This window comes from Orycteropus afer, unplaced genomic scaffold, assembly GCF_000298275.1.
Source record: "Orycteropus afer afer isolate SDZICR_OR568_19922 unplaced genomic scaffold, OryAfe1.0 scaffold00545, whole genome shotgun sequence".
Taxonomy (NCBI): domain Eukaryota; kingdom Metazoa; phylum Chordata; class Mammalia; order Tubulidentata; family Orycteropodidae; genus Orycteropus; species Orycteropus afer.
Window position 1 is genome coordinate 457,025 of NW_006922132.1, and position 25,567 is coordinate 482,591.

At 43.6% G+C, this 25,567-nt stretch overlaps 1 protein-coding gene across 1 annotated transcript in view; it reads right to left on the reverse strand.

The window, feature by feature from the left end:
• LOC103209983 (alpha-tectorin) overlaps positions 1 to 25,567 on the reverse strand; it is a 246,120-nt gene that overhangs the window by 76,064 nt on the left and 144,489 nt on the right. Inside the window, exons 11-16 of the mRNA XM_042782976.1 lie at positions 25,159 to 25,324; positions 20,887 to 21,299; positions 12,954 to 13,524; positions 9,938 to 10,530; positions 7,449 to 8,022; positions 561 to 1,162 (exon numbers count right to left, since the gene is read on the reverse strand). Of these exons, the coding sequence (XP_042638910.1) occupies positions 561 to 1,162; positions 7,449 to 8,022; positions 9,938 to 10,530; positions 12,954 to 13,524; positions 20,887 to 21,299; positions 25,159 to 25,324 (2,919 nt within the window). The remainder of the gene's footprint in view (positions 1 to 560; positions 1,163 to 7,448; positions 8,023 to 9,937; positions 10,531 to 12,953; positions 13,525 to 20,886; positions 21,300 to 25,158; positions 25,325 to 25,567) is intronic.

A 25,567-nucleotide genomic window follows, 5' to 3' on the forward strand; every position in this document is an offset into this window, starting at 1 on the left:
TGGTTAGATTCAAACCACCAACCATCTGGTTAGTAGCCCACTGCTCAATCATTTGCACCACCCAGGGATTCCATAAAAGGAAGCTAGAAGCAGTTAAGTATAATTCTGATATCAAAAGAGGGCAGGAGATGAATTAGGACAGTGGTACCTCTTATCGATGCCTAATTTGTGCTAGGCATGAGTTCTCTTTTATAGATGAAGTGACTAAGCCAGAAGGAAGTGACTGCCCAAGGCAGAAGTCATGATGTAATTCAAATCTATGTCTCCAAAGTCTGTGCTTTCTGCAACATACCCTTCTACAATATAAAAGGTGCCATTTCCAGAGTGAGGTTTGCTCCTAATTAGGTTTCTGTGACTTGGGCAAATTATTTTTCTCTCTGTGTCCCAGTGTCCTTATTTATAAGATTAAGTGATGAAAAATCTCCAGGATGCTTCTCTGCTCTAACCTGTCATGATTTTCCTTGGATACTGGACTAGCCTGATTCAGCTCCAGCTGACTTGCAACCCCTGTCCCAACATCCCTGTAACTAACTCTTGAGACCCAGACTGTGACTACTCACCAGCACAGTATGCTTGTAGGCCCGATGAATCACAATGCTGTAGCCAAACACAGTCATGTCCACCTGCTTGACCCACAAGGCCAGCGATGGATCCCGGTCCTCGTTCTTAGCTGTGACAATGAACTTGGGGAAAGTGTCTGAGCTAGGCCTATTTCCTGTGGTGCACAAGATGAGTGAGCAGCTAGTCTGGAAGTCAAAAGGATAGCCATCAAAGGTCAGATAGTGGCCATAGCCTGAGACAATGCAGGAAGCATCCGTCCGGGCTTGGCAGTAGTATAGGCCTCCCTCTTCCATGCAGTATTCGTCGTCCTTGCAGGGGATGGTCTCACAGTGGACGCTGTTGTCGGTGCCATTGCAATAGCAGAAGATCTGACAATCCAGGTCCACCCAGAAGGTCTCATTGGTGGCAAGTTGGTGGCCCTCAAAGTTGCAGCCACACTCACTCCGGGTAACACACTGGCTGTTCTGCAGGGCATAGCCCTCATCACATTGACATCCCTCAGAGCAGCTATCCACACAGATAGGGCCCAGAGCCAGGGTTTCACAGGTCTCTATACACGTCATGCACTCCTCAAAATGGCTGTTCTCTGGGCAGTCCAGTGCTAAGGGATGGGAGGGGGGCAAAGAAAAGACAGGCATGAGAAAGGAACAGCAGTCAGAGATAAGAGTGTGTGTGTGTGTGTGTGTTTGTGCATGCATATGTATGTGTATATGCATTCAGGTGCATGTGGGCACACGTGTGTGCATGCATGTGTACATGTAAGTCTGTGTACTCTTATTTCTACAGCTCAGTGAGTTTGATGAACTCCACATGATCAGCACCACTGTCATTCTCAGTTGGGGTGATCAAAGTTTCAGTGAACTCCTCACTCACATGCTCCTCTGGTACACCTAGGTTGCCATGGAGAGAATTCTGATTTCATGAGCATGTATTGAGTATCTGCTACGTGCCAGGTACTATCCTAAGCATCTTTGTTGACTTCATCTCAACAACTTGCAAAGTAAGATAAATCTTACTGTCTGCATCTTATAGATGAGAAAAAGTTCAGTGACTCAAGTTAACCCAGCTACTAAGTACCAGAGTTGGGACTTGAACCCAAATCTCCTAACTTGGAGTCTAGAGTTCTGGAGTGGCAGTGTGCTGTACTGGAAAGAACATGTGTTTTGGGGTCATAGAGACCTGGGGATGTCTTTGAGCTTCAGTTTCTTCTTTTATAAAATAAAGATAATAGTTTCTTAGCGGGTTATTCTGAGCATTAATGGCCTCATAATATTGAGCCCATAGTAGCACCTCATTAAATATGATTCCTTTATACTCTGTTACACAGATCAGCTTTGTAAAGGTATTTTTCAGTCTAGATTTTGTCTCATGTCTTTTCTTTTGCCTTTCATTTCTCTCCCATTAGGTCTTCTGGTTGCCTCCATCTCCCTCTTACCCTCTGTACCATCCTCACTCCCATTCCCTCCTTTTCCCTTGCCTGGACTGCCTTCCCACAAGCCAAATCCCACCCACCTTTCAAATTTCACTTCAACTTTCACTTCTACAGGAAGCCATCCTTGATGGATCAAGTCTCTCAGTCAAAGAGCAGAGCACACAAACTCTGTGTGCTGCTTACTGTGAAGTTTCAGATAACATTCCCATTTTTCTCTATTATTTTGGTTTGTCAAAACTTGACATAATCAGGGACAGACTCCAGGAAGCTAAAAGAAATCTGCCAGCAAGTCTGTGAAATCTAGAGATCCGTGAAGGTCCCAACCATCTACTGGGAAAATAAGATCTTGCCTTTAAAATTTTCTTTGGCTCTTATACATAATATTACTCTTAACAGTGTTTTACAACCCAAGGACAAGAAGGACACTACAAAGAAATAAATTGCATGACAATAATAATTCTGCCCACCAGGACAAACTCAATAGTTCTGCACTGTATGCTGGAAACAAATCTTTTTTCTCTCAGCTAAAGGACTGTCTCCACTCTCCATTGCTCTCCCCATTGACTACAATACCATACGGCTTTGGAGTTGAAGGCTAGTTCAGCACTAATTAAATATGTCTGTATGAAGGGATTTTCTTATTTGTCTCTAAATTATGGATGTTATAACACTGACTGCAGGTTTATGGTGATAGCAAATAACATGACTTATTTAAATGGCTCTCGCTTTATGACTTATTGTGTTGTCTGAATTTATCTGAAAGTCTGGAACATACAGACATGCAGTAATAAAACTTTTGTCATCTCTGAGAATGCTTCTATGATATTATTTAATTGGGCAGCCTGGCTCTGCCAACAGGAGGGCCAGTTAAAAATATCTGAACACAGAAGCAGTGGTCATCTCTCTCTAGGTTCAAAGAAGAGTATATTCCTGATTTGCAGCTGCTGCCCATCCCAATCTCTACTCTGAAAGACCCCAACCAGATTAACCCCTTAGTATCTGGAGATGTGATGAATCAAGTGTACATGCTCCAAACCCTTCTCTCCAGACCCATGTACAAAAGGTCTAGATGAGACATCCTAGGGGATGTCTCAAATTGGAGCCCTGGCCCTCCACCTGAGGGTGCCATGTCCCATGTGGCTGCTTCTACCCACATCTCTCTCTAAGAAAAGGGCACTTGCAAGAGCTCCCTTCAGCTTTGCTAGCCTAGATGAAGGATGGCAAGAAGGTCTTCTCAGCAGCCATTGCACAAGGAAGACGGGGAATCATCCCCATAACACTGCTTGTGCTTGGCGTGTACAGTGCCACCAAATTATGCTTGGCAAAGTACAAAAACAACCCAGAAACATTCCCTGCTGGTTAGGAGTTAGTGGTCAAAAGCATAGCACTGACACAGCCTGGCAACAAAATGGATCTGGTTTTTGGGGAGACTCGGTAATCCTCTGCCATGATTTAAGTACATTTAGAAAGGTGAGTGTGTGGGTAGGGACAGAAATCATGTTCAATTAGCTAGTGATAGGACAGAAGAGGATGCTGGAGATTTAAAAAAGGCTTTGAGAACACAAAAATGACCAGAATTACTAGTCAGTCTATCCGACTAGTCTGATCCAACCCCCAAGACTATGGCCCCAGGTTACCCTTCGAGCTTAGAATTGGACTCATTCTCATGCATTGGCTCTCATCCTAACAGTAGAAAGACCTACATACCTGGGTTGTTTTGTACTGTGCCAAGCATAATTTGGTGGCACTGTACATGGCACTGAGATACACTCACCTACTTTAGGGAGATACACCCCTTAGAGCAAGTGGCCATGGGCATCAGAGGGGCAGCATTCACATAGAGGGAAAGCTGGACACACAGGAGTGTATAGATAAGAGTGGCACAGGGAGACCGTAGTCATGGGAATGGGAGGGGAGGAGAGTTTGTTATGGTCGGGGATGGTAATCGGGGCATGAAATCAAATGTACATGAACTGTTGAATGTAAAACAAGATTTGCCCTGTAAATTTGCACCCAAAGCACAATAAATTTTTAAAAAAAACAAAAAGGCTTTGAGAAACTATTATAAAGTTTCACTAGATGTGGTGAACAAGGGAAACATTGGACCCACTCTCCTTCATGTTCCCAGAACTCCAGGTTTAGGATTAACATCTGCCCTTAGTTACTCCCTAGGGTGGTTAAGGCTTGCCAAATACTTAACTACTCTTCTCTGAACAACCAACCCTCTCTGTGCTTCTCTGACTTCTCAAGCTCCTTCCACTGAGTGGCTAGTGGGTTTAGAACCACCAATCTTCTAGTTAGCAGCCAAATGTCTTAAGCACTATGCCAACAGAGCTCCTTAATCATAAAGTATGTTGTTGTTGTTGTTGTTGTTGTTATGTGCTGTTGAGTCATCACCAACTCATAGCAACCCTATGTACAGCAGAACAAAACACTACCTGGTCTCACGCCAGCTCCAGGATCCTTGCTATACTTGAGAATTTTTTAAAAAATGGAATGAACACAGGACATTTTTAGGGCAAGGAAACTATTCTTTATGATACTGTAATGGTGGACACGTGACACTATGTATTTGTCAAAATCCATAGAACTGTACAGCATAAATCAAGAACCCTAATTTAATTAACCTAGAGGAGCTCTGGTGGTACAGTGGTTAAAGCATTCAGCTGTTAACCAAATGGTCACTGGTTCAAACCCCCCAGTCTGCTTCCATAAAATTTACCTTTTTGGAATCCCTATGGGACAGTTCTACTCTACCCTATAGGGTCGCTATGAATCAGAATCAACTTGACATCAGTGGGTTTGGTTTTTGTTTTTTAATGTAAACTATGTTGTTGTTGTTGTTGTTGTTATGTGCTGTCGAGTCGGACTTGACTCATAGCGACCCCTCCTTGGGTTTCTGAGGCAGTATCACTACAGAAGTAGACTGCCCCATCTTCCTTCCAAGGAGTGGCTGGTGGGTTCGAACTGCCAGCTTTCTGGTTAGCAGTCAAGTGCCTTAGGCACTATGCTACCAGAGCTCCCATGTAAACTATGTTCCTATGTAAACTATAGGCTTTAGTTAATACTAATCTATTAATATTGATTCCTCAGTTGTAACAAGTGTATCACATGAATGCAAGATGTTAATAACAGGAGAAATTGTACATAGGCAGAGAAGGGTATATGAGAACTTTCTATACTTTCCCCTTTAAAACTAAAAGAGAAAGAGCAAAGCAATGGAAGACGTGTGTGTGTGTGTCTTAGTTCTGTCTGCTGAAAGGGCCTAGAAACAAAAGCAAAGGTATTCCCATTGCAAGGAGCACACCTCCCCTAGATCTTTGTTTCTAAAAATATTCCCCACCCAAAAGTATCAGAGTGTCTTGGAGAAATGGCAGATTTCAGTCTGGGGCTGGCAAGGTAAGTGATGAGTGTGGAGCATCTTGTTACTTCAGAGAGTAAGTAAGTATTCAAAAAATGGCATAGGCTTGGCAAAAAGACAGAGAAGCTTGCTTGAAGAGACCCCCACAGGCAAAATCTGGAACAATGTTAGCATAAAAAATAATGAACAAATGTAATATGAGTTACAAAGGATGATAAAAATAGGAATCCATAAGTTCATATTAATAAGATGATGATGATGATGATGAAGATAGACAGATAGATGGATGGATAGATAGATGGATGAAGGGAAAGGAGGGAGAGAGAGAAAAGGAGTAGAGAGGCTCTTGCTTACATAGAAAGGCAGCTTCTGACAGGTGAAAATGGAGGGAGTGGTGGCGTTGGAAACCATAATTTTGCAACCGTAAAGGTAATGCAAAAATTATCAGTGGGCACGAAATCTATGAAGGGAATTTTGATAGGGGATATTTGCATATTTCTCCCCAGATGACTTATTACTTGCAAAGATAAAACATAGTGACTATATAGTGGAGATATTCAATAACTCCTTAACCAGGGGGTCAAAATAAATGTCACTAATGAAGGAAAGAGGGACAGAAGCTGCTTCTGCATGTGATAGGACAACATGAAAAAAACATACACCACCTATGTAGGATTCTGACTGGGACGCATAACCGGATTCTAATCATGTGGAAACATCAAAGCCACATTGAAGGGAATTCTATTTAAAAAGCAGAGGGGGTAAGGGAAGGCTGTATTCTTCAAAAATGTCAAAGTCATGAAAGACAAAGAAAACTAAGGAACTGTATCAGATTATAAGAGGTTAAAAAGACAAACTAAAAGTAACGTGTGATCCAAGACTAGAAATACTATAAAGGACATTACTGAATGAATTGAAAAAAATTGGAGTAGAGATGTTCAATTACTGTATCAATGTTCAATTTTCTATGGTAGATACCTATGGTCATGTAAGTGAATGTCCTTATTCTAAGGACATACACACTGAATGCTTCAAGGGTAAAGGGGTATACTGTCCACAACTTACTCTCAAATGGTTCACATATACATGTATCTCCTTTTGTATATATATTTAGAGAGACAGAGACATATCCAGAGAGAGAAAGAAACAGAAAGACAGAAACAGAGAGCAAATGATAAAGCAAAAGGGGGAAATGTTAACAGTAGGTTAATCTGGGTAAAGGGTATACCAGTGCTCTTGCAACTCTTCTGCAACTTGGAAATTTTACAAATAAAAAGTTTTAAAAAATAAACATAAGCAGGAAAAGATGTAATGGAGCACAGATAAACATGTAGAGGATGGAATCTGAATGGTGGCATTAGTTTCTGTCTTGGGTTGATCACTTGGTGAGGGAAGAATGTGTACTGGGATCTAGGAATGAGTCCAGGCATGGGTCCCAGGCTCTCAGCTAGGGAATTTCTTCTAACCTACAGGTTACTCCTCCCCCTGATCTCCCTGATAAACAGGAGTGTCATATGTTGGTCTTCCAAGCAATTATTCTGATTACTTACTAGTACTTCTACAGCCTTGGTGAGAGGGGTCAGATACTCTGGAGACAAGACGGAAAAACAGCAGCATGGGCCTCTAAGCAGCCATTGTCAGGTTTGCCCTGGGGAGTGGTGCTAATCTTCACACAATGAAAGGCACCCTGACTGATCATCTCACTTTCAAGTGAAAAGGGCCCTTCTTTTGCCAATGAGAAGACACAAAATGAGCCACTATAAAAAACTTGGATTCATTCTTGGGGCCTGGATGTCCCTACTCCTTTGATACAGCAAGGTCTCTACCCTATGCTGGATAAAACTACAAGTCAACCATGGCTAATTTTTCTACAAAAAGAGGCACTGGGGAATTAAGAACAAAAATAAAGATGAGAAATAATCTGGTTTGGAGTGATGGGCCTTCTAGAAGACACATCAGGCTAGGGAAGGTATGCACAGTAATTAGACAGTCCTTGCGCTCAGTTCCACCAGGAAGAGAAGTCCTGAGTAAGAAGATCCAGAATCTCATCTCCTCCCCTTCCCTAGTCTCCCCCATAATATAACTCTGACTTACGGCAGAAGTCATAGGTTCGCCAGGAGCCCACCTCCACGTCAGCATTCTTGCAAGCGCTGGCATAGCGAGCCACGGAGTCACAGAGTTCCGACTCATTGCCCCCACTCTGGCACAGGCGGAAGAGGCAGGTGCGGTAGTAGGCAGTGACATTGACCACACCGTGGCACTCCAGAAAGGAGCTGTTGGAGGGATCGTTGATGATGCCGCACCTGGAGCGGCTCCGATAAAACTTGAGCAGCTCTGAGTCGTTGTTGCAAGCCTTCAGCAGGTCCCCACACTCCCCGTTGCAGATTTCCTCGAAGGTTGTCCAGCTTTCCAGGAACACTGCCAGGTTGTCTGTGCACTTGCCACTGGGGAGACAGAACTCATCGCTGGCATTGGCGTTGAAGAAGCCACACAGCCCTCCGGTGCAATTGAAGTAGTTGGTGGACAGCCGGATGTACAACAGGCCTGCATCTGAATACTGCACAGTCACAACCCCCTTGGACTCCACTGTGGTACTATTTTTGTTTCGATAAATTTCCAGCTTCCCCGAAGGATGGAAAAAAGGTAATTCCACTTCTTGACCATTCAGCTGAAAAACCAAACCACTATTATCAATTCCAGATACATGTAGAGCACCCAAAGTTCCCAGACTGGGGAATAAAGACCTGGTTCTGCTCCATGACTATCCCTTGGAGAAATATCAAGAAGCTGCTGGTCTGTGCACACTACACAGATAAATACCAACTGTTTTTTTCATGGACATCTTTCTTTCTTTCTTTCCAGAGTGTCCTGATTCAACACATTGGCTGTTTATTTGGTGTGTGCAAGGCCTAAAGTGAGCCCAAAAGTGAAATGTGAGAAAAATTGTCTTAGATATGTGGCTTTCTCTTGTCAGGCATTCCATTTTGGTAACTTTCACAGACATCCTCACCTTACCAACCTTTCTGGTTTCTTCTTTTCTTTTAAAATCTTACCTTTTCTGTGCCCCAGCCCTCTGAAGGCATATAGTGTATATTTATAGGCAGATCTCATTTTATGGTGCTTCATTTTAATGCACTTCAAAAATAATGTAGTTTTTACAAATTAAAAATTTGTGGCAACCTGACACCGAAGCTAGTCTATTGGCTCCATTTTCCGCATGTGCTCACTTAGTGTCCCTGTCACATTTTGGTAACTCTCACAGACTTTTAGTGCCTAAGGCATTTGCCTGCTAACCAGAAGGTTGGAGGTTCAAGCCCACCAGCCACTCTGCAGAAGAAAGACTGGGCAATCTACTTCTGTAAAGATTCACCACCCAAAAGGGGTCACTATGAGTCGGAATCGACTCAATGGCAGTGAGTTTGTTTTTTGGTTATTGTATGCTTAATAGACTACAGAACAGTATAAACATGACTTTTATATGCACTGGGAAACAAAAAAAATTTTGTGTGAATCTCTTTATTGTGATATTCGCTTTATTGTGGTGGTCAGGAACTAGACTTGCAATATTTCTGAGTTATGCCTGCAGTTATCTCACTACCCATTTACCTATCGACTTCTCACTATTCTTTCAATAGATTCATCTTTGCCAATGTGTCAATGGGAACCAGAGCCCAGCCATTTCAGTCTGTGGATGTGTAGTTCATTTTCTCCTTGTATAGGAGTATATTGACTTTTATGATCTAAATCAGAATGTATGTGACATGATAAAAATGCATGTTGGATTGAGAGGGAGAAGCCTCCCACTACATCTCAGCTCTGTCTCTACTGAGCTGTGGGACCCCTCACGTGGATGTTTGGGATCTTCATATGGAAACAAGGAGCAGCACTAGAGGATTTCCAAGATTCCTTCTATAACTAATCAGCTACAAGTCTGGATGCATAATGATGGATATTTTAGACCAGATCAGAGAGTCAGAGAGGTGGGAGGCATCATAGCAGAAACTCCCTTATATCACCCAATATGTTCTTATCTATGACTAGGGGATTCAGTATTCAGTATACATATACATATACATTACACATACAGTACAAGAGTTAAGAGCATAGATGCTGGAGCCAGCCTGCCTGGGCTTCAATTCTACTTTATAGCTGTGTGTCCCTGAGGAAGTTACTTAATCTCTCTGTGCCTCAGTTTTCTCATCTGTAAAATGAGGAGAATAATATTATCTACCTCATCAAATTAAATGTAACCCTGCTTATAAAGGACTTAGGATAGTGGTTGGTACACAGTAAGCATTCCATAAATATTTGTTATTATGGAGAGCTAGAATGGAGAGCTAGACCTGCGATATTCATCTACTTAGAGATATTCCAGCTTCACTCTGTTTCCCCATTTGACAGTGTTATTTGATGCTGGTAGTTAGGAAATTCTCCCATTTCTGAGCCATCTCCATTCTATAATCCACTTTTGGTCAAAGGCAGAAAGGCAAACTGGAAAGACTGGAAGCCCATTCACTTGGTGTGAGTCAGTCAAAAAAAACAAAAACAAAAACAAACCCCTCAAAGGTAGCAAGGAATCTTACCTTGATTTCTGAAGCCCCGATTCCACCTATCTTGACCTCCTGGTCAGCCACAAGGATCCGAAGGCCTCGTAGCCAAGCAGGCCCTGCGTCGGGCTTCTTCTTGTTGATGTCAATTTCTAGGTACTCTGGCTGCTCAGGGCAGGTCTTTAGGACAGTGTAGGAGAACTCCGAGGGGAAGGCATAGGCAACCCCATCAAATGTGTGCAGCACCTGATACTGGTTGAGCAGACACACAGTCTCCCGCTTAGGGAAGCAGCCCTGGTAGCCATCTTCCACGGCACATACCTCACCACTGCGACAGGTCTTGTTAAAACAGTAGACGTCCCCGCCCTCCTCACACAAGCACTGTAATGTGCAGTTGGCCGTGGCCCAGAAGAACTCCCCCATGGTATAGTAGTGACCATCAAAGTCGCAGCCACACTTGTGCAGAGGGACGCACTGGCTGGTGCTGAGGACAAAGCCTTCGTTGCACTCGCAGCCCTCGGTGCATGGGGTGGGGCAGCTCTGAGAGGCCGTCAGATCCGAGCAAGTGTCAGGGCAGCTGCTGGTGCACACCGAATAGTGGCTGTAGCTGGGGCACTGCACAGTGGACACTGATATGGGGAAAAGGAAGAGAGTGTAATAACAAGGTGAGGGACACCAAGTGCTCACGTCCAGAGGCCAACAACACAGGGGCCTGGAGAAAATAACTCTTCTTCTGGATCATTTAGCTCCTTGTGTGAGGGCAAAGAGGCCTGCCATTCAGGAAGGAGAGACTTAAGGTTGCTTCTACAGAAATGAGCTCAAACTATTGAGCAATATCATTGAAGTGTGAACAATTGCTCTAATTTGATCATCTAGACTGACATTGCACTTAAAGGTGGCCATCCAAATTAGACTACACTGATTATGAAGAAGCATCATTGTTTGCTGATTTACAACTATCAAGATGTTTTACAAACTTTAACTGACAGACCTATTTATTAGTTGATCTGATTTTAAGGATCACGGCCCATTCTCTAAAGGAAATGAAATGCAGCTTTCAGAAGAAATGAAAAATTTAACTGTAAGAGGAGTAATCTGAACACATGAAATTTCTATCAGGGAGAGTTTTACAGTTCCCAAGGGTAACCAAGACAGAGGAGCCCTGATGGCACAGTGGTTAAAGCACTCAGCTGCAAACGAAAAGGTCAGTGGTTGCAACCCAGCAGCTGCTCCTCAGGAGACAGATGTGGCAGTCTGCTTCCATAAAGATTACAACCTTGGAAACCCTATGGGGCAGTTCTCTGTCCTAGAGTGTCACTATGAGTCAGAACTGACTCGATGCAGAGGATTTTTTTTTTTTTTGGTTGACCAAGGGAGACTGTTGAAATGAATTTCCTGGGATAGTAAAAGTAAGAAAGTGTCTTGATTATCTGAAACTATGGGTATGACAGTTGCTCCAGGAGACTGGACGTGAGCAGATGCCTTCAGAAGAGCCATCTTGCTTTAGAAACCTGTGATTCTGATTTTAAGAATATCTGAGGCCGTCTGGTTGAATTGAACAGGCAGAGGCTCAAGGGCCTAACAAACTAGCTCTTCGAATTAAAGAAAATTCATCCTACTGAAACAAACATCAGAGAGAGAGAGAGAAGCAAAGCTAGGAAAAAATTGGAAGTAGTACCACTAGGGAGAAAATAGAGACATTATAGATAAAAATGTAGTTAGGCAATGTGGATACTACTGGATTGTATAAGGATTAAGGAGAAGCCACATTCAATCAGGCCCAGGAATGGGGTGCTCTGGGCAGAATAGAGGCTGTCAGTCACAGAGGAAGAAAAATACAGGGTCTCTTTCTTGTTTGATCAATAACCTAAGAATTAGCATAAATCTGATACATGATGATTTATATGAATCCAATTGCGACTGGGGGTGGGGGGGAACCTCCCTCTGGCCTTGAAATGTAAAGGAACTTTTAAATCTTCTCATCTCCATAGCACTCACATATGCATGGGCTATAATTTTCTGTTAACTCATGTGGAAAAAACCAAGGACCAGGAAGGAAACAAAATTCAAAGAAGCTAGTTGGTGCTGGCTTGTTTTTAAAGTTTCCATAGCTAAAAAAAGAAAGAGAATTAAATGAGAAAGAAGGAAATAATGATGAGACAACTAAATGGTGTTGTTGTTGTTGTTATGTGCCGTCCAGTCGACCCCGACTCATAGCGACCCCTCCTTGGGTTTCCGAGGCAGTATCACTACAGAAGTAGGATTGCCCAACCTTCCTTCCAAGGAGTGGCTGGTAGGTTTGAACCACCAGCCTTCTGGTTAGCAGTCAAGTGCTTTAGCCACTATGCTACCAGAGCTCCTAACTAAATGGTAGAAGATGCTTAATCCAAAAATGTAATTCAAAAGAAAGTGGGTTTCCCTGTACTGTCAGGGCTTTTCCTAATCATTTAGCGTTTGTGAGAAAAAGGCTGCTTTGTTGGTGGACTACACTCCCTTTTTACAGATCTTTCTTCTTCCAGCAGCAGGTCAGTAGAATGCTCCAAAGCAAGGACATGAACCCTAAAATACCTGAAAGTGGGGGGAAGAAAATCCCTAAGGAAGAAATGCTGCAGGCTCCAATTAGGAGGTGAAGTATTTTCGCACAGGCTGGGCACAGTACTTGGCCCAGCTTCTGCACAGATTTGACTGCCACAAAGGTAGCCACTTCCACCTTTGAAAACTCCACCTCCTCACTCAGCTCTGGGACCGCCATTTCCTACTACAGGGACATTCCTTGCTACAGGGCCTGCCTCTGGCCATGAACTTCCTGTCATGTGTTCCATGTTTCCAGACCACTTCCGTGAATCAGCAGTTTCTTGTTTTCTGGCTATGCTATTAGGTGGGAAAAAGTAAAGATCCTCTTACAGTCCATTCTTTATAACCTGCATATTTCAACCTCAGCCTTGCACTTGGGCAATTTGTCTTAACAAGGGCATTTCTGAAGAGCCCAGAAAGCTTACCCCTGCCCCCCTGTATAAGTGAAGCCTTTCATTTGGTTGGGACTCAAGCTTACCACACCCAGTCTGGATTCGCCAATCTCCAATTGGAATGCCGAGAGCTTGGCACACCAGGGCGTAGGCCTGGATGGCTTGACAGAGGAGTGTGCCATTGTCTCGCACGCTGCACAGGTCATACACACAGCTATGGATGAAGGCTGTGGGATCCACGATGGTGCCACACTCCCACAGGGGGCCATCTGTCTTGTTGAGGAAGCCGCAGTAGTCGGAGCCAAAGTAGAGAGCCTCGGTGGCAGCATCACACTGGGTGCAGTTGTCCACGCAGCCAGAGTCACACTTCCAGTCTGGGTGGTAGACGCGCCAGCTCTCTCCCAGGTCCAGCACAGACATGGCTGGCCTGCCATCGGGGCGGAGGAAGTCATCCAGTGGGTTTTTATTGTAGTTCCCACATAGCCCACAAGTGGAGTTTATATAGGAGCCTGGGATGGAAATGGAGGCATAGTGCTGGCCATCAAACGTCACTAAGAGCCCAAAATCCGTTTCCACGGCAGTAGACATGCCACTCTGGTAGATTTTCACTGCCCCCAATTCTAAGGTGACGGGCAAAGAAGTCACTAGGTCATTAACCTGCCAACAACAGTAACAGTAAAAGGCAGGTGAGCAGGTGCCAGGGCAACAGTTTCCAGCAACTGTCAGAAGAGGCAAAGCAACTCATTGCTGCAGAAAGAATCACCCTAAAAAAAATGTCTGCTCCAAAGGGTGACTGCCTACTAAGGCAAAGGCTTAGGGAAAACCCTAGATACCAGGCTGGCTGTGGGCCACCTGAGCACTGTGAATTCAAGCCATGATGGTTTGGCATTTCTAGGGCTACCATCCATCACCCCAGCCCATAGAGTCCTCTGGGACCAGGTGGTTGTCGACTTTTCCTGCATAGCTCCAGAGCTAGCTTCAAGTCTTTTCTTGAAGGGCTAGTCATCTAGCTTTTTCCTCTTTATTCCTCTAAATTCATTCCTTATGTTCCAGCTTAGTCACATATTTTCCATGACCCCTTCACTGCCATTAACATTCACTGACCACTCCTCCCAGCTGAAATGTGGATATAGAGTGTTCAACACAGTTTAGCTTTTGGCACTGCCCTGGTGTCATGCTCTGAGCATTTCACCCTGCAACTTCCTTTATATCAGGACTATGTCATTTAATCATTCATTTGACCACAAAAAATATCTGAACATCTACTGCATACCAAGCACTATGTTAGGTGCTGAGAAATAAAGTCTCTGCCTCTCAAGCAGTTCTGGGTTTATGGAGGAAGAGGGACACAAATAGGAAGGAATTCATCATATGCTATTTTACAGATGAAGTAATGGATGCTGCAAGGAGAGACCAGTAAATGAACATCAAGTCCAGAGCTAGGGAGTCAAATAAGCCTTTTTAGAGGAGGTTAATCTGACTTGAGTCTTTAAAGAAGGGAGCAAAAGAAGAATGAGGGGCAAGGAATTCCAGGACAAGGGCATAAGGCAAAGTGGTTAGAAATAGCTATGTGTGGATGGAACAGTCATCGGGGTGTCACTGGGCAGCATGGGAAAGGGTGGCCAAACATAAGGCTGGAGACATGAGCAAGGTCAACAAAAATTTATTTAGCCTCTTCAGTGTGCCAAGCACTATTCTAGGATTTAGGGATCAGCAATGAACAAAATGAACAAAACTCCCTTTCATGGAATTTTGTTGGAGAGACCAATAATAAAATGAATAAGTAAAGTGTATCAAGTAAAATTATATCATGAGGTCCCTGGGTGGCTGAAGGTTCAAGTCCACCCAGAAGCCCATTGGAAGAAAGGCCTAGAGATGTACTTCTGAAAACTCAGCCATTGAAAATCCTGTGGAGCACAATTCTACTCTGACACACATGGACGGGGTCACCATGAGTAGTTGGAATCAACTTGACAGCAACTGTTTTTTTATATCATGTAAGTGATATGGAGTACGATAAAGCAGGGAATGTGCCTAGGAGTGCCAGAGAGGAGGGTTTGTAAATAGCCTGGTGAGAGAAGACCTCACTGAGAAAGGGATACTTAGATGAGGCAGCCAGTCATGCATTTACTTGGTGTGAGATGTCACATAGAAGGAATAGCCAGGGCAAAGGTGGCAGTGTGCCTGCATGTTCTGGGGACATCAAAAAGGCCAGTGTGGCCAGAGCAGAGAGAGCAAGGAGAGGGCAAGAGTAGATGATGTCAGAGAGATAACAGTGGACGGAACAGGCAGGGCCTTGTTGGTCATTGGAAAGACTTTGACTTTGACTCTGAACAAGCCAGAGAGCCAAGGATCAACATGATCTGACTTCTGTTTTAAAAGACTTGTTCTAGCTTCAGTGTTGAGAATAGATCTTGGAGGGCCTTTTACAACATGCTAAAAAACAAACAAACAAAACTTGAATTACTATTCTGTAGGGAGAACCCCTAAAGAGTTTTAAGTAAGGGCATGGCATAGTCACATCTGTATTTTAGAAAATCCATTATGGTCAGCATGAGGATGTACTGAAATATGACAAGATTAGGAGCAGAGAAACCAGAAGTTGTTGATGTGAGAGTCCAGGTGGGCAAAGGAGAATGAGGAACTAAACTAGAGTTGAGGAGGGAGGGACAAATTTACAGCATAAACTCAGCAGGACCTGGTGTTTTTTACTGTAGAGAATAAGAGAAGGGAGAAGAATTGAGGGTGAGTCCCAGGTGATCTAGTTCATGTGAACAGGTGGCTTGATAAGCCTCTGACCCAAACCGAAAACCATATTTACTGCCATCAAGTTGATTCTGACTCATAGTGGCCCCCATAGGATTTGCAAAGCTGGTAAGTCTTTGCAGAAGCAGACTGCCTCGTCTTTCTCCTGTGGAGCAGCTAATGGTTTCAAACCATCAACCTTTTGGTTAGCAACTGAATGCCTTAACCACTGTACCATAAGAGCTCTGATGCCTCCAACAGAGGGAGCTAATTTCCTTCTTTTACACGTTTACCAAGGAGCTCTGGTAGCATAGTGGCTAAGGCACTTGACTGCTAACCAGAAGGCTGGTGGTTCAAACCCACCAGCCACTCCTCGGAAGGAAGGTTGGGCATTCCTACTTCCGTAGTTATACTGCCTCGGAAACCCAAGGAGGGGTAGCTATGAGTCGGGGCTGACTCGATGGCAAACAACAACAACAACACGTTTACCATGCCCATCACCAATAGACACTCACAGTTGTGGGCTGAGATGGAATGACTAGTCTAGAATGGTCTCAGCTGGACTTGACTGTTAAGTATACATATATATTCCAAGCTGCCCCAGACCCAAACTGATCTGGAACATGAGAAGTGCAAGGGTCTTATCTGCCACCATCAGTATGACTTTCTGAATTGTCTAGAAGGTCAGACAATAGATAGTCTAAGCATCTCTCCCAAGAATCACCATGACAGACACCAAGTACAATTCTCTGTCTCTAGAGATTAGTAAGACTTAATTGGGATAACAACAAGAAAAATAGGCTGGGGAAATAAAATGTTCTCCAGAGAGCTAGAACAAGAACGAAAAACTTGAGAGCTGATTAATTTCTCCTCATCTTCTACCTAGGTAGAGGGTTATCCAACAAGGGTGAGAAAAGCCATACTCTATGAGTCTGGCCGACTCGACGGCAAACAACAACAACAAGGAAGGTCAGCCAGTTAACAAGAGCATTGGACAATTATGTATTGTTCTGTGCTGACATGTAGAAAGTGAAATCTTCCCAAATGCTGGTGTGATTTCAAATGCCAAATACATCAATTGCTGAGTGTCCTCCCCTACTCTCACTTAAGCTCCAGCTAACCAGGGGCGAAGTCTTATGTGTCTCAAAGCAAAAGCTATGGGGTAGACTGTGTCTAGATATTGCAACAACAACAGTCCCATCTGGTTTTCCTACAACAAGTCTGGCTCCACTCAGACTGACCAACCAAACACCTTAAACTTAGGCTGACCAAGTGCTGATATGTCCTAGTTTGCATCTTTCTTTCTGACATAATTGTTAACAATTATGCACCCCCCACTTTCACAAGTGTCTCCATTTGAACCAGATTATATAGTGGTTTCTTATACCCCACATGCTCAGAGTAGGAGCTCCAAGAGGACTTTGACTCCAAAACATGATTTCTTATTTCATTCCTCATTCCTTAACGATACAATCAATTCTTGATTAGCCAACGGTTGATTAGCATCACCTCTCTACTTTCCCTTCTTCTCCCTGTCTTCTAGTCATTTCCTTCTTCAACAGTGTCTGTCCCAGGATATGAGCAGGGGCAAGGTAAAGAGAGAAGTAGAAGTCTTAGAACTGAAGGAAATTCTCAGGGGCAATGTGGAGCCAGTATGGATGGAATGACAGGTGATATATCAGGTGCTCTGGTGGCACAATGCCTAAGGCATTTGACTGCTAACCAGAAGCTGGTGGTTCAAATCCACCAGCCACTCCTCAAAAGGAAGACTGGGCAATCTACTTCTGTAGAGATACTGCCTCAGAAATCCTAGGAGGAGTCACTATGAGTCAGATTCGGCTCGACAGCAGTGAGATTGTGTGTGTGTGTGTGTGTGTGTGTGTGCGTGCATGCAGTTATTCTATTTAATCTTCACAACAATCTTATAAGTTATTTATCTTCTTCTCTTTTACAGATGAGGAAATCTAGTTTAGGGTTTATGGGATTTGCAAGTGACAGGGCCTAACTCCATCAGTCAGGCTCCAAAGCCAGCTCTCTCTCTCTTCTGCTCCCTGCCATCACCATCCCAGCCCCACATCCAGACCCAAGTACTCTGCCTGCTCAACACTGTCACCCTCATTCTCCAGATGAAATGATGATTAAAAAGGCCACTCAACTGGCAACAGTGGCACAGGGAGTAAAGAGATCTGACCCTAGAATCTAGCTTTCCATCACCATGTGCTATATGGCTTGGCATTCTTTCCACTGGAGCACCCTAATCTACCCAAGTTGAATGAGGGAGAACTATAAAACTGGTTACTGTCAGCTAGAAGGGAACATTTATTATAAATGAATTTTAGTTATGCTAACTAGTGCCCAATAGCGTACATGATCCTAAATTGTGTATTAGTTGAGAACTGTTCAAAAGGGGAAAATCCATGTACAGAAGCCAGTTCCTAACCTCCATATATGGAGAAGGGGTTGGAGAAATGGTATTGATGGTTTGGAAGAATAGAGCTTAGCAGCCATTCTCGGCCTTGCAGGATGTCTCTGAAGAAGTCAGCTGCCTCACAGTCCTATCCGGCTCCTTCCTGTGCTCCATCCTGCTCTGCCCCCTCCCCGCTTCACCGTGGGCCAGGACTCTGCCCTCTGTCTCACCTCTCCCCAGCAGAGAGCAGGTGTATTCAGAGACATTTGGAAGCCATTTGGCGAAAAGAAAAGGAAGATATTGTTAGCTTGCAGTTGGAGTCACAAAACCTTTTCTTTCTGGAACATTTACATTCGCATCCACATCTCCCTGTCGTTACAGAAAATTGAAGAATCTGTGCCCTAGGCCTGGACGATGGAACAGAGCCTCACAAAATTAGCAGGGCTGCTGGGCCTGAAAGAAATGACGGTGCCCCTTCCCTGCTGCAAAAAAAATAAATAAATAAATAAAATAAAGTGACTGTGAGTGAAAAATAATTTTAATCAAAATGGAAAGTAGGAATAAAGCATGAAGCTTTCCTTTTACCACATATAGCAGACACATCATCCCCACAATACTAGCAAATGGGGGAAAGCCAGTGAAAAATCTTTCTAAAAATGTTAGCCTCTGTCTACAAGGAGGCTGCCTGGGTGGTGCAGTTAAAACACTTGGCTGCTAACCAAAAGGTTAGTGTTTCAAATCCATCCAGAGACACCTCAGAAGAAAGACCTGGCAATTGGCTGCTAAAAGGTCATAAAACCCACTGCTGTTGAGTCAATTCTGATTCATAGCAACCCTGTGGCGTAGAGTACAGCTGCCTCATAGTATTTCCAACGCTGTAAATCTTTATGGAAACAGACTGCCTCATCTTTCTTCCGCACTGGAGTTGGAAGTGCTGACATTTTGGTTAGCAGCCAAATGCTTTAACCACTACGCCACCAGAGCGCCTCCAAAAGGTCATGTTGTTGTTGTTGTTATGTGCCATGGAGTCGGATCCGACTCATAGCGACTCCTCCTTGGGTTGCTGAGGCAGTATCACTATGGAAGTAGATTGCCCCATTTTCCTTCCGAGGAGTGCCTGGTGGGTTTGAACCGCCAGCCTTCTGGTTAGCAGTCAAGTGCCTTAGGCACTATTCTACCAGAGCTCCTCCAAAAGGTCATAGACACTGAAAACCCTAAGGAGCACAGTTCTACTCTAACACACATGGGATCACCACAAGTTGGAAATGACATGACAGCAACTGGTTTGATTTTTATATACAAAGAAGAGTATAACACTCAACAGCACAATGTAAATTTAAAAGGGAAAAATTCCAAAGGTCTACACCCTGCCTCTTAGCTTTGATTTGATAAACAGACCTGTCTCCAGAGAGACTAAGCAAATAACAAGCAAATTGGCATGTCAGCCCCAATAATAGCTCACTTTTCTAATTATGAGACTGATAAACTGCACAGATCTAGGAAAGGCAAAACCAGAAAATGTGAAATGAGTTTCCTCAGTCCAGCCTTTTGTTGGACATGCTACATCAATTAAAGCTACAATACATATTAAAAGAGAAAGAAAGAAATCCGGCATTGGCATCAGTTCTGGTTTGTGATCTCCATAATGACCTCCATGCATGGGGATTAAGGATGGCACGGTATTGCAGCAATCAACCCCTGTGGTCTTATTACTGCTTGAATAAATACGTGGTTGCAACAAAGTCCTCATTAATGTTATGAAAATTGGGGCCTCCACAAATTTAGTAATTGCCAGTGGCTTTTTGCTTTCCCTCTTTTGTCCATGCCCCTGCTTGAAATGCAGGTGACAATGACAGGAATCATATGCATATGTTAAACAGCCCAGCAGAGACTCATGTTCCCTCTTATTCCAGGCAGGAGTAGGGAATTCTGCTCCGGGGGTATTTGGATGAAGCTTTTATGGCTCCATCCCATCTAGATCTCACTGAAGAAGCCACCAACTCACTCCAAATGCTTGCATAGTTAGTGTCTCTAAAAAAAAAAATCAATCAATTTGGAGGTTTCTCTTGACTGAAAAAGTAGCTTTTGGGAAAACAGGATGGGGGAAGGAGAAGGGAGTAAGGTAGGTCTACAATTCTTAATCAAAGACCAAACTGAATTATGGGTTAGTACTTTTGTGTTTGGGGACACTGATGGTTCAGTGGTTCAATTCTCACTTTCCATCTGGGAGAGGTGCTCTACATCCAAAAATCATGCCATGAAAACCCTATGGATCACAATAATCCTATCCACAACTGATCATGAGGATGGCACAGGGTCAGATAGCATTTCCTTCTGTTGGTCAGGGAGTTGCTATGATACGGGGCCAAGTTGGTGACAGGTGGTAACACTTTGTGTTTCCATCACATCCAGGGCACGGTCACACATCTATAACTACACAAGCCTGGTCCATGGGAAATTACATTAACCACTCTTTTTAGTTACTTCTGCACTGTGCATGTACTTATAAGTGTGTTTGTGTGTAAGTGTGTGTGTCTGTGTGTATCAGTGAGTATGCATGTGTGTCAGTATGTTTCTGTGTATGTGTGTTGTATGTATCCCAGTGTTAATAAGGGAACTAAGAATGTAAATGGACTTTAAGTTATAAAGAAGACAGACATGTTAAGGAGAGAACTTAGGTTAGCTCTTATATAAATAAAATTTGGCCTTGAAAAAAACTTCCTAAGATTGCAAGGCGGGAAGAGCCACACATCTCTTTGGTACTCTGGAGAGCCAAACAGCAGAACCAGGAGACCTGGGAAAGTCTCCCCCAGGCTGAAGACTCTCCAGCTTCTCCATCTCTCCATGAAGGATGCAGAGGGGCTCACCTTGACTTTCCCATAGCTTCCTTTGGGGATGAGAATCTTGTAACCATTCACCTCCACAGAGAGTTCCTTTACCCAGGAGACAGCAGAGCCACCCCGGTGTTCATTCTTGGCCTCCACACTGAAGAAGGGGAGGCTAGAAGTCTGTAAGCACTGTCGGGCCAACAGGTAAGCACAGGAGCCTTGAAAGTGGAAGAGAAAGCCATCGAAAGTGTGGTAGTGTGGCTCTCCAAACACCACACATGTGCTGGTCTCCACAGGGCTGCAGTAGAAAAATTTGCCTTTGGGTTCGCACACTTCATATGGGCTACAGGAGGCCTCCTGGCAGTAGATCTCATTGTTGAAATCCAGGCAGCGGCACTTGATGGTACAGTTCAGGTCATCCCAGAACACCTCTCCTCGGCGAAGGAACTGTCCTGGGGAATAATGACATTGAGCCAACATTTATTGAGCACTTACTCTGTGTCAGGCATAGAGCTAAATGCTTAACTTGCATTGTACCATTTAATCCACACAAGAACCCTTGTAGGCAGGAATTGCTACTCCCATTTTACAAGTATGGGAGCCAAGGCTTAAGAAAAGTTGAGTAATTTATACAAGATCACTCAGCAATTCAGTGGTGAGGCCAAGATGCAAAGCTAGGGCTCTCTGAAGGCAAAGTCTTGTGTTATTGCCTCCATGACTGGTGAACAAATCTTTGTATAAGGAAAGACCACATGGTCTTTAAGCCATGGGAAAGGAGTTATTTCCTTCCTGTCAGGAATGGGAAGAAGGGAATTCAGAAAGACCAAGTTCACCCAGGTAGTAACTCAGCAAAATTATGTTTATTCATTTTCTCAATTATTTATTCATTTATTCATTCAGGAAACATTTGTTGAGGGCCCACTATGTACCAGAAAAAGTCAATAGCATGAATCAGTAATCAGACACACAAATGCAAATCTCAGGCTACCTGGGAAGATTCTGGAAAAAGCTGACCTCTGGCTTGGCACGTTCAGCAACACCTTTAGCCTCTGCACTGAGACCTTCCCTTCAAGGGCTTGTGAAGATTCTGCATCTATGCACATTGTCTTCTTTCTCACCCTAGGCCCTGTCCATATCTAGCTCTTCCCTCTCTTTATCCACTGGACATAACTATTTGACAAACATAGGGTAGTAGGAGAATGAATAAGAGGGGAAAATGGTTTTAAAGGATGTGTTGATTTTTAAAATATGCAGTTATTTATTTCACAGTCTTTAAGATAATTTACCTAAATAAATGACCCCCTCCTCCCAAAAACATTGAAATTTGCTACTTGATAACATCAATCTTCTGTTGAGAAAGGAGCATTTCTGGGCTGAGAGCTGTGTTCTATCTAGTCTTTGGTTGGGGTTGAGGGCCAAGAGAACCAGGCAACAGTCACAATCCTACAACCAGCTTCCAAGGCAATTGATTTAGCTTCCATGTGTATCAGTTATTCTTCTCTGTAAAATGGGTTAATGTTATTTACTCATCTCTATCTCATGGGGAACAGTGATGCTACAAAAAAAAAAAAAACCACTAGTAAAAACATTTGTAAATTAAGGCAGTCTAAAGAGGAGGGTATCACAACATTAAGAAACGTAATTGGACATTATACTGAGTGAAATTAGTCAATCACAAAAGGACACTGTATGAGACCACTATTATAAAAAGTCAAGAAAAGGTTTTCACACATAAAGAAATATTCTTTGATGGCTATCAGAGGGGGGAGAGGGGAGGAAGGTAAACTACTAACTAGAGGAGACACACATATTAACTTGGGTGAAGGGGAAGGCAATATACAAAAGAAAGAAAGAAATGTAAGTAATGCTGGGCACCTGGAATAACTGTAGTTTGGAGAGGGTTGGCTAAGATTTCTCAAGTTTTTATAAAGCCAAGTACCTAGTGAATAGCACCAGGCCACAGGTTAACCCAGGCAGAAGTCATTAGTGCTTCTGTAACAATCCTTTCTATATTTGTCCAACAGGAAAAATTGTGTCTCAACAGGCAATTGTTTCATATCTGCTGAGAATAGGGTCCTAAAATGGGATAATAGATGTATTCACATTCCCAGCAGGTCATATGCATCAATCCTTAAAGCAGGTCCCTCAATCCTTAGCACTCTTTGGCACTAGTCCAGGGCTACATATATTGTAATAGCCTCCACTTGGCATAATTTCCAGTCTCTGCTTTTTCAGGCTTCCAATAAATGAGTGGAAAATATCTTTGGATAGAGGAGGTTTGGACCAAAAGGTAGACTGTCTGAGATAATTTTGTTTGTGAAATGATGATATAATAAACCAGCTCTATGCAACACTTCCCTTGCTGTAACCCAGGCCAACTCTCAGTCTCATTAGATTGATATATGCCCAGTGGCACATAAAAATGCATAGCAGTCTGTATAAGGATATTGAATTTGTCCTGTCTATGAAACCCAAACTCATTGCTCAGGAGGAAAAGACTGAAGTCAAAGTGGGGACTTTGTACACAGCTGGCAGCTGGCCAACTGCAAAGCTCTGTGAGGCAATGTTTCCCATTATCACAGCATTTCATTCTCAGGACTCAGGTGAGAGGCCCTCTCACAGGGCACTTACATTGCATCACCACAGCCAGTCAGCTCTGTGATGCTTGGACAAAGGAGGAGAGACATCTAGGTAAGAGTCTGTAACTTATCAGGCCCCTAGTCAGGCAGCAGTGGGAAGAAAGATGAGGCACCATCGGTTAGTATCTTTCACAGACTTTAAGTGATGCTGCACTTATGTTCTATAAAGGAGGAGGACACAATCTCTGAAAATCCTGGTGCACTTTGGAAATAGAGTCTTTCCTCTCCAGTTTAATACTAGTTTAGCTCCAAAACACTTATTTGCTGTTCTGAACATGAGGGACTTTGCAGAGTCCACAGAGGCAAGGATGCCCAGGCAGGCCCTCTTTACAAATGACCTTTTCTAAGAGCAGAGGCAAAGGTTTGATAAGCGTGATCAGAGGACAGAGAATGGTGGCAGAAGGCCTAGTCACTTCAGATCATGTGAATACTACTTTTGTGTATATTAAACAAATTGAAGCTGAGTCAAGAGAGAAATTGGGATCTCCTAGGGCTGCCAAGACCTGCAGGTCACCAGGCCATGCTTTCTATCAGATAAGGGGAAGAGATTCCTAAAACCCTCATCCCAACTCAAGATTTTCTTAGAGAGCTGGAAAGATCCAGTCAACTTACTTTCCCCAGGGTCTTCCTCTGTGTTTCCACAGCACCCTGAACTCAGGTCACTCATGTCTACATAATATGACTTATGCTGTGTCATCATTATCCCTGTAGCTGTCTCTCTACCACAGTCATGGCATCAGAGACTGGAGCACCTTTATCTATAGCACCTAACAAAGTGGTTGGGACCTATTTGGGGCTCTCAAAATATTCCCTGGAAAGTTAGGATGGATGGATGAAGGGATGGTTGGATGATTTCATGCTCTAGTTACTTCCACTCCTGGAAGAAGAAATATTAATAGAAACTATGTTTTCTGAATAATTTTGGACCCATAAGAAGCAGTACTCTCATGAACTGGGATGTTCCTGTGAGAGTCCTGGGCTGCTTTGCACATCCAAAGAGGTTTTGATAGTTCAGAGAAGGCTCCAAACTTTTGATCCCAGTCTAAAGGAAACCCACTGAGGTTCAACAATAGCTTGTTCACAGAGACCTAAAGCCGGCTTTGATTCTCCCCAAATTCCTGGATGTTTTGAGGCTGCTGGGAAGATTTTAGGATAGAAGCTACCCCAAAGACTATGATACTTTTTCTTTCTTTCTTTCTAGTTGTACTCAGAAGTACTGATTTACCCTCATAGAACTTGGCAACACTCCAGATTCGCCCACTCCTGTGGATCTACAAAGTGCAGATGGCAGAATGAGAGTAAAGATGAGGAAAGAGATTTGAGGGGGAAATGGCAACAACAACAACAGAATATATTAAACAGGAGGGCTTCCTTCTGTCCCTCTGGCTAAGAAATCACTCAGCATCCTGGTTGACTTTGGGGATATTCACAAGTGGGAGCAGTGCTCAGCACCCAAGCGAAGACATAAATCCACAGTGTAGGAAATGCAGGGTTTCAGCTCCTGGTGTGATGAACGTGCATGCTAAAATTACCTTGATCTCCATTACCCAGCTGAGAGATGTCAAAAGAGTAAGGCATCAGGAATGAATCCGCCCCCATGGCTTAAAAGCCTGCCTGTCAATCTCAACTAAGTAAACTCTACTTTGCCAGAAAGAAGAGGAAAAGCCTTTACCTCTGGAGGTGCAGCCATTGGCTGGGTCAATTTCCTTTCCGTCAACCTTAAATGCCCAGCGGCCTGGAACATTGACGTTTGTAGTTTCTTGGATATTCACAATATCCGGGGTTCTCGACCCCGGGAGGCTGAAGTAATTGGTAAGGTTTCCACCATTAAATCCTGCCTGGAGCATAAAAGCAAGATAAAAACTTCTGTGCACACACACCACTCCCATTAGTTAACTTGCCCAGATACTTTATTTTCAGAATCTTACACACCTGAAGGCAAGAGATCCCTTTTTCTGAGATCATTGGGGGCCACCATTCCAGGTGAGAAAAACTTGCCTGGTCCATCCCACACCTAAGTCAAGGTATCCAAAATAGGCAACACCAGCCTCTCAGCCCACTTAAAGATCAGACATGCTTCT